Source organism: Jatropha curcas, chromosome 2 (assembly GCF_041381405.1).
Source record: "Jatropha curcas cultivar XTBG-Jc1 chromosome 2, XTBG_Jcur_1.0, whole genome shotgun sequence".
Classification (NCBI taxonomy): domain Eukaryota; kingdom Viridiplantae; phylum Streptophyta; class Magnoliopsida; order Malpighiales; family Euphorbiaceae; genus Jatropha; species Jatropha curcas.
In genome coordinates, this window is record NC_143152.1 from 23,806,942 (window position 1) to 23,816,415 (window position 9,474).

At 33.7% G+C, this 9,474-nt stretch overlaps 1 protein-coding gene across 1 annotated transcript; it reads left to right on the forward strand.

Annotated features, from left to right (window-relative positions):
- The first annotated feature begins 1,004 nt into the window (after window positions 1-1,004).
- EMB2762 (CCAAT-binding factor) lies at window positions 1,005-8,970 on the forward strand. Its single transcript, XM_012219433.4, has 15 exons — window positions 1,005-1,576; window positions 1,828-1,920; window positions 2,002-2,075; window positions 2,343-2,404; window positions 2,502-2,553; window positions 3,098-3,198; window positions 3,370-3,443; window positions 3,571-3,672; window positions 4,487-4,545; window positions 4,639-4,813; window positions 5,646-5,819; window positions 6,304-6,463; window positions 7,403-7,460; window positions 7,543-7,648; window positions 8,533-8,970. Exons 1-15 carry the CDS (start codon window positions 1,172-1,174, stop codon window positions 8,725-8,727), a joined length of 1,890 nt encoding a protein of 629 aa, XP_012074823.1. The 5' UTR covers window positions 1,005-1,171; the 3' UTR covers window positions 8,728-8,970.
- Window positions 8,971-9,474: the final 504 nt, after the last annotated feature.

The window sequence follows — 9,474 nt, forward strand, 5'->3', positions numbered from 1 at the left end:
CGTCGGAAGCCTAAATTAACTCACAAGCAAAACTACATTGTCTTGACTTAGAGTTGCATTTTAATGAATACATAGAAAACAAAACTTTTACCGGCCAATCAGAAAATAGTTTGATTGGTCTTTTCATTTATGTGAAGAGTGAGTGATCTCAAAATCGAGTCCTTTTGATTATTCGCAGTATTATTTCGGTCCATAAAAACCTTCAATGAATTAAAAAGAAAAAGAAAACAAAACTCCTCACAAACAACTTCTCCTCCCTACTTGGAGTTCGCTGAGCCGCTCCTCTCCTTCTACCCATTTCACAGTGTTATTCTTTCTATACCATCTTGTTGCTTTCGTGCCCATGCTCTCTTCAACTAGAGTTCCATTTCCTTTCTCTATTTTTTAATTTTATTCTCGATTTATTTTTTTCTTTTTCGCTATAGGACGTCTTCATTTCTTTCCTATTTCTATTTTTTATTTTTATTATATATATAATTGAATTCATTTGTAGGCTTATATAAACGACTAATTAAATATTATTGATTTTATTGATTTAATGAAAATTATTACAGGATAGATGAATTTTAAGTTCCCACTACTGATTATTGAATTGAAAATATACTTTTTTGTGTGCATTATTTATTGGTTTGACATTTGTATTTTTCATTTAGGTGGAATTCTATTTTTTTTTTTCTATTTTAATATTATTATGCATTGAAATTTTATTATTTTCATGTTGAATTTTAATATGAATTTTTGATTTTTTTTTTTTGTTACATTTTCAGGCCCAGATTATAGTTTCAAATGGTTTGATGTCAATGGATTGAAAGAATTTATAATTAAACGGATTTGGATGATGTTGGTTTATTTCATAACGGATCGGGGGAATTGATTTTTAGCGGGGACCCCGCTGCCATCCTTAATTTTACGTTCCGAAACATTCACAACGGCGTCGTTTCTACCCACCTTTCATCTTCCAACGACACCGTGTTACATGGAAATATAAACCTCCTAAACCCAAAACCCAAACCCTTTCGCCTCTCGTCTTCCGTAACCGTAACTCCACTGCCCGCCACTGCCGACCCCTGAATCAGTTGTTCTTCCCTGCCTCGTCCTCCTGCTTGGGCTTGTAACTACAGACCAAAAACACTTGCGTATTCCTTTCCCTCCAGACACCAACTCTTTAACAATGGTTTCTTCAACTGCTCAAGAAAAACAATCACAATCGAAATCGAAATCGAAATCAAAATCAAAACCAAAACCAAAACATACATTAAAAGAGGTGAAAACCTTAGGCCAACAGCTCCTCTCTTCAAGAACTCATGTTAACAATCTCCCTCTTCTTCTCACTTTTATCTCCCCAAAATTTCCTCCTCAATACGTTCTTGAATCCGTTCTGTCTCTTCAGTCCTTCTTCACTCCTCTCCTTCCTTCTCTCCCTTCTTCTTCTTCGTCTTCCAAGAAGACCAAAACGACGGCGGATGAGGATGATGCTGAGCTTATTTATAGGACTTGGCTTCGTGCTAAGTTCGATGAGTTCGTGAAGTTGCTTATCGATCTTCTTCTTTCAGCGAAGGCCGAGGAAGCTTTGAAAGTCAGTTTATTTATTTATTTATTTGTCCTTTTTATTTATTAGAATGCTTCACAATTCCAAATTCCAATTCCAAAATCACTTTGCCAAATGTTCTTGATTTTGTTGCTAATTGTTCATAAATTTTCTTACTTTTTCTTTTTGAAAAATGAACTTTAATTCCTTTTGCATGCAAAGCTGATACCTAATGTGCTTGAAAGTATTCGTTTTTTTGGGTAATTTTAATGATTTTATTTATTTATGTATTTGATTAGGAAGTTGTGTTAGATTCGCTTATGGAATTGGTGAAGCTGGGGAATAGAGGAAGGTTTCATTCGGCTATATATCACAGATTACTTCATAATATTGTAAGTTTATTATTACTTGTCATGCAGAAATCTGCTGTATGAACTTGCTCAGCTGTTTATGACCTCTCTCTTTGCTTGTAGGTTCACTCTGCAACACCATTTGATTTTATTTTAGATTTGCTTGCATCCAAGTATTTCAAGTACATTGATATCCGGTATGTTCAGGATACTGGGGCTCATTTACCCTTTTCTCCCTTTTCTTGAATAGCTATATGCCAGCCGATTTTTTTCCTTTTTGGCTGCATTATTCTAGACTTTGTATAGTCTTTTGTGTTTGATAGATAGACACCACTGGCATGAGGTGCCCTTATTATAGCATGAGATCAAAATAATATAAATTCTTAAGTTGCTTTCCTTTTTTTTTTTTTTTCAGTTTTTTCCTCATTGAGAATTCTTGACTTTGAATTTTGTGCTTGGTGCAGTTATTTTACCTACATTAGCCTTGGAAAGCTTGCTAAAACTTTGGAGGCAAAAGATGTCCCTGGTAATCATTAGGCCATGCTCTTCACTAAAACTCAATTCCTTTTATGCTGTTTTTGGGTTTTCCAGCCCTTTATTCTATTGATCTTTTCCCATGCTAGAGGACAATACTGAGAGTGCTGATCAAGATGATGAGAATCATTCAAGGGCAAGGTCAGTAATATGCCTATTTGTCACGAACCTGGACTCTTCTTGGGGGTCTTCCTGTACTGCTTTTTCATGATTACTCTGTATTTATTTTATATACTATGGTGAGTTAGTCTCAATTTGATCTGTGAACTCCGGAGCTAAACTTGGTAAATAAAACTATGCCAAGTTATTACTTCAGGCTTAGATTAGACGCCAGCAACCAGATTTCTTTCATGTTTAATGTGATTCTTTGAATTGCCTTTTACTATCTGTTAAACACCATCCCTCATTTATTTGGCCTCCCTGATTTGTTGTCTGCATTGTACAAATGGGCAATGCAGGAAGGTGCAGCCCCTTTTGTGTTTATATAATATTCTAGATAATTGATGTTGGTGTTAACATTTATTGATACAATTTATACAAACTCTATCATGCCACATGACTGTTCAGTTGTATCTCTCCTTTTTCAAATAATAAAGTTGCTCAATGTTGACCATTTTCATGCATAAAAATCATTATAATGATGTTGTAGTTAATTGAATACTCAACTATGATTGTTTTCTTGTAGCATGGATATCTCTATTCACAAGATACTTTATATTATATTACGCATCCCCCCGCTTGAGGAGTCAAAAGAGAATTCTGATTATGTGATGTGGAGTGGCTCAGGTGATTTACTTTTGATCTCTTTCTTTCTTTTTCAAAGTTGTTTAGTACTATTTTTGTACACACATTAAGACCCATGCACACACTCACTCTCCCATTTCTCAACTTTATTTTAAACTTTTTCCTTTGCCTGTTGCTAAAATTTTTGATTATTTCTAATTCGCATTGCAAAAGGTGAGGCTGATGAGCTTTCTGAGCTCCCAAAGCGGCAAGATAAGCAGCTCAAGTCTGAGAAACATAATAATACTGTAAGTTTTAATTATTATTCATGCTGATATTTTCCATTTTTCATTTTTAAGTTTCCTTGTTGTTTGTGGATCTGTTTATATATATCTATTCCTGTGTTGAGCATTTTTGTGCCTGCAACCAATTTAGGGTTTATCAGCTGCCAATATCAGCAAAAAGATGAAACTGAAATTCACCAAAGCATGGATTTCCTTTCTTAGGTTACCTCTTCCAGTTGATGTATACAAAGAGGTGAGTCTTTGCTGCTATACTTCAATTTAAGTGCTTTTAAATGTTAATGAATATTTTGCATTGTGAAGGGGATTGATAGGGTAGGCTTGGGCTGAGATGTGCTCGGTTCAAGTTTTAGAAAGAAAACCTATGCTCTAACTTTTACAGTTTTATTTATGTATTGAATGTGATTTAATCTTATGGCTTACTATACCCAGAAGCTTTGTTACAGTGTGCTTAAAGCAGAAGTACTAATGGATAACATTAGTTTTCTGACTAGCAAGTCTGTTGCTCCATAGTTGAGCTTGTGAAGGAAGAACACCGCATTTGGCAGCTCATTTCTACATCGAAAAATTCTGCAATACACCTTCTAAATTGTACAGTCATGCTCTATTTATGAAGTTCACATGTCCATTAGTCAATCCTCAGGTCCTTTCAAGTTTCAACCATACAGTGCTAGCCTTTTTTTCTTTATGACAATGTTCAGAATTTCAATTTTGTTATCACCATCACTTTTTGATCAAGCTTTAGCTTATTACTCAATCGTTACTTCATCTTACATGATAAGATACAATTCTCTTTTGTTTCATAGTTGTGCTATTGAATCTTCTTGCTAACATGTACTTGTTGATCTTCAGGTAATCTTGTCTTTTTTATGCTATTTTTATTTTTCCAGTGCTGCTTTGTAATCTGAGCATCTATTGCTGACTATGGAACACCTATATTTTAATTTTATATGTCCCAGACTTTCATGATGTTAGCTTATTTGAATCTATTCAATGTTATTTGAATATTCTTTTCCGTTGCTATAATGCATGCTTCATTTTATGCACAGGCCTTAGTTACTCTCCATCAGGAAGTCATTCCTTATATCTCCAATCCAATAATGTTATGGTATACTATCACAAAAGTGCTTTCTTAATGATATTATGGCTATGCTCATTTCTATCGTATTATAAATTCTGATTTGCATCTGATAATATGCAGTGACTTCTTAACGAGATCATATGATATTGGTGGTGTTGTCAGTGTGATGGCCCTTAGCAGCCTTTTTATCCTCATGACTCAGCATGGCTTAGAGTATCCCAACTTCTATGAAAAACTCTATGCATTATTATCACCTTCTGTCTTTATGGCCAAACATAGGGCAAGATTTTTTGAGGTAATACTGAATACGAAACCTTAATATATGTTGTGGTATTGAGTTATGAATAATGAATTGGAATGCTTATTGTTAGTGAGATATGATACAATCAAAGCAAAACTAGTTTTTCTTCAAACTGTGATTGCACCTTAAATATGCTAATGGATCTATGACTTCAATGTGTAAAAATTTTACTTCTGGTCCTCTGTGCCAATGGATAGTATATAAGCTTGTTGGTTGAGATAGTTTAGTTTGATAATCAACATCTTTGAGTTTCTACCATGCATGCCTGATCTTGGATGCATTAAAGTTGGTTTAATCTAAGTTGATATTGAAGTGATTATTATGGATTTCTTGGGAGTAGGCATTATAACAACTAAGTAACAACTAAGTATGGTTAACTTTTTTGTCCGAATACATAAATTGATACCTGAACCTTACATGAATATCTATCAATGCCTCAACTTTTTGCGTTAATCTATTGAACACTTCAAGTTGCAAGTTGCACCTATTGATAGGTGCAACTTGCAAGTTGAAGTGTTTCAATCAGCACAATTTTGTAAGTTGAAGTTTTCAATAAATCAAAATTAAATTAAGGAGGTTAATAGAATTTTTGTGTAAAATTTAGGCTAGTTTATGTATTTTGCCTTAACCTTTTCTTTTTGAGGGGAAGGTATAATCAACTTTGAGGCACTTCTTCATGGTCTTGAACCTTAAGTGGTGAAGTCCCACAACCTCAAAGACAAGTAATGTGAGCTCAAATCAAGTAACAATATGTAAAAAATGGAACTAGAGTTTACTGACATTTTTTTTTAAGCATTCTCATTGACATGCAATCATCTCGATGCAGCTTCTTGATTCTTGCCTAAAGTCTCCACTTCTTCCAGCATATTTGGCTGCAGCTTTTACTAAGAAATTGAGCAGGCTGGCTCTTGCAGTTCCTCCTCCGGGAGCAGTGGTTATTATTGCATTGATTCACAACCTTCTAAGGAGACATCCATCAATCAACTGTTTGGTGCACCAGGTAACTTACAGTTCTATAATTGTAAATAGCCATGGGCATGTTTTTTCTTTTTATTCTGCAGGCTGGCTTTGTTTATGTATTCTGCTTTCGAACTCTCAAGTATGCCGCACCTCTTATATTACCAAGTTTTTCTTCATTTGTAAAAATTTTTTTCTTCTGACAATAAACCTTGATCCTATATTACCAAGTTGATTGATTAAATAACTTAAAGAAGTGTCTTTACATTTTCTTCCTTTACTTAAAGAAAGGATGCCTTTATATGGTTCTCTTACTTGAAGAAAGAAAGCTTTTGGTTAGTTTATCATCAAATGTCGGAAAGAAGATTGGTTTATTTGTGTTTTGGTTTGCAGTATTTTAACTGAATTAACCAGGTTGAATAAAGTTGGTAGGGGAATGAATTGCAATGTATGATGAACAACATCCCATATCGAAGATGAATTTTTAGAAGATGAAGTTTATATTGTGTTTTTTTGTGCCTTTCCAGGAAGATGTTAATGAAAGTGCAGATGATAATTCAGAAGCAAAAGAGGAAAATGCTGTTAATGCAAATGATTCTGGAAGTGGGAGTAACATTTCTGCCAAAACTCCTGGCATTGATCATTTTAAAAATGAAGAAAGCAACCCTGCAAAGTCTAGTGCCTTGAGTAAGTACTGTTTCCAAATTGCTTGGACTTCCTTTGTTCATGCTGAGTCAATTCATTTTCATTTGACTTACCTGAAGGAACCCAATATACATCTGGCTTTGTTGGGTCTTGGTATGAAACCTTTATCTGTATTTTCTTTATTATTTTTAATTTTGTATTATATGTGTGTATGTGTGTGTGTGTGTGTGTGTGTGTGTATATGTACATACACACACTTGCTCAGTATTGATACTTAGTGCCAGCAATGCATTAAAGAAAATAAAGTATTGATACACACACACACACACACACACACACACATATAATACAAAATTAAAAATAATAAAGAAAATAAAGATAGAATTTTCAACATAGAACAACATAGAACTTTAGATGCATATTTAGTACGATATTCTTCTCTTAATATTTCTCCGAGAAAGGGCACGGATTACAAGTGGTTTCACCTTTAGGTATTTTGGATATGTGGACTTTGATCGATTCTGTTCTTCATTTTTCCTTCTTGGTTTCTGTTCAACTAATTGCACTAGTTAGACATCTTCAGTCCACAACTAACCTGTACAGTTTTTCTTATTAATTGCCAGAGCTCTGTGATTTTTCTGATGAACTAAGTGTGTTATCATGATAAATAATCGTTGAGTTCAACATTATAAATATTAATTTAATTAACACTGAACATTGCAATCCTTCTTTTGGTCTTCCATAATCAAGTTGATTCCCTTCTCTTTGGAATCACTTAATGACATATTGGATACATACTGCTTGTATATTTAATGTTCATTATATCAATGATTTGTTTGTTTAGCACATTATTCTACCACATCCTGTCATGTTTAATTTACTTGAAATTCCTGTATTTGTTTATGTTTACATGCATTGGAGGAGTTGAAAAATTTTAATTACTTTTCAAAACTATATGCATTGACAACCATCTTCAAACAGGGAGTTCTTTATGGGAAATTGATACTCTTCGCCACCACTATTGCCCTCCTGTTTCAAGGTAAGTATTTCACTCTTAATGCGTGAACAACTAGCAGACTGTACTCATGTGCCTCCTGATATTTTATTTTCTTCACAATTAGGTTTGTGCTATCGCTTGAGAATGACTTAACAGTCAGAGCCAAAACCACTGAAGTCAACATTAAGGATTTTAGCTCTAGTTCGTATGCAACAATATTCGGAGAGGAGGTAATATTATCAAATTTCTGTTAATTTCTAGAAAATATAGTTCATGTCGTTTGCAAACAATACGAGCATTATAGCTCTGACTAATTTGGTCAAGTTTGACTTGTCTTGGGTTATCGTTCGTTGGAGATATGGTGCTGTGATTGAAGCTAGGGGTGTGCATTTGGGCAGTTTGTTTCCAAACTGAACCAAAAAAAAAAAAAAAAAAAAAACGAACTTATATATTTTTAATAACCGATTCCAAACTGTTGTAGAATAGAAACCGAACCGCAATTTTCAGTTCGGTTTTCTGAATATCCAAACCTTTTTTTTAATTTCATATTAAGTTTTTAATGTTGGACAAAAATCTGAAAATTGAAACTAAAATTAAAAGGTATAGCTAGCGAAATGACACTGTATCCAAACTTTGGTTAACCAAAACTTTTTTCTCCAAAACCGAACCAAATCGAAAAACCAGAATTTCTCCAAACTAAAAACCGCGGTGCATTGTTTCAGTTTTTCCAAAATATGCTTACCCCTGATCGGACCTAAATTTTGAACTCTCTGAAAATCTGACACATTAATTATCTTCATCTCCACTACTTCCTCAGTTTTTTGTAACAGTTATGACTTTGGGATGATAATAGCAACAAGCCTACATTGCCTTTTTCATGAGTCTTTAATTTTCTTGTCTGTTCTGCTATTATATTATGTAAAATGGATGAAGCAAATTCTGATGCATGTGATATTTTAGTGGGTGACTTGTTTATAATATGGAGTAAAGAAGGCATCGTGGAGCTGTTGATTTCTCCTGTTATTATCTACATGCTATGCTTTCTTTTTTTTTTTTTTTTAATTTCCTAACATTTTAATGTGATTCTTTGGGTTGTGATTGGTCACAATTGCAGCTTAGAAGAAGGGTAAAACAGGTTCCATTGGCATTCTACAAAGCAACACCTACCCTTTTGTTCTCTGAATCCGATTTTGCCGGTTGGACATTCAAATATGAAGAAAGCAAAGAAAACGTTGTTAATGGCATCTTGGACAAATCTGCACAAAACTATGACAGTCCTGCAAAAAGACAGCGGGTAGAGTGCTCATGAACCTAGTCGCCGTTACAAACATTTAACAGTTAGAAAAGATTGTTTAAATTATTTTTTGGAATCCCAAGACTAGGTTAATTGTACATCAAGATTTTTTTTATTATTATTTATAATTCTTTGGTTTGATATTCAGCAGCTATAGCCACTGCCGCCGCCGCCACTAACGTTCAGAGTTATGTCTTTCTATCATTAACGTAATTTATTACCTTTGTTTGATTAATGCTATTGTTAAAACATTGTTGCTGTGCTTGTTGCATATTTTATTATTGTTTCTGTAGGAGGGAAATACCACAAAATTTATGGTTTCTGGTAGAATTATTAAATGCATGGAAATTTGATAGTTAAGTTTCAGGTTTCTGATGAATGAAAGTCAAAATAGTAAAACAGTTAGTGTCTTCTTATGGGGATGATGAGAAGAGACCAAGTTGTCTATAGTGGACGGTTCAATCATTTCGTTTATTATGGGTTGTTGGGAGCAATATCAATTGGCATATCCTATTTGTTGTTTTAGTGCATATTGGATTATTCATTTCATGCATTTAAAGAACTATAATAATAATGATAATGCTGTATAATATTGATTATGCTTAACGGAAGCAATATATGGTAATTGGTGTAGTCAACTCAAATCTAAATCGAAAGCCAAAGCAATTTCTCAAGACACTCCACTATTATTTCAATTATTATGATATAAACTGATGTAAATATTTCAAGTAAATAAGGAAAAACCGCCAAAGTACAGTTTAG

Excerpts from the sequence above, each read along its gene's own strand:
- EMB2762 (XM_012219433.4), top strand. The coding sequence starts at position 1,172 with ATGGTTTCTTCAACTGCTCAAGAAAAACAATCACAATCGAAATCGAAA. Across the intron at positions 2,554-3,097 it reads GAGAATCATTCAAGGGCAAG|CATGGATATCTCTATTCACA; the intron begins GTCAGTAATATG and ends GTTTTCTTGTAG. Across the intron at positions 4,546-4,638 it reads TCCAATCCAATAATGTTATG|TGACTTCTTAACGAGATCAT; the intron begins GTATACTATCAC and ends GATAATATGCAG.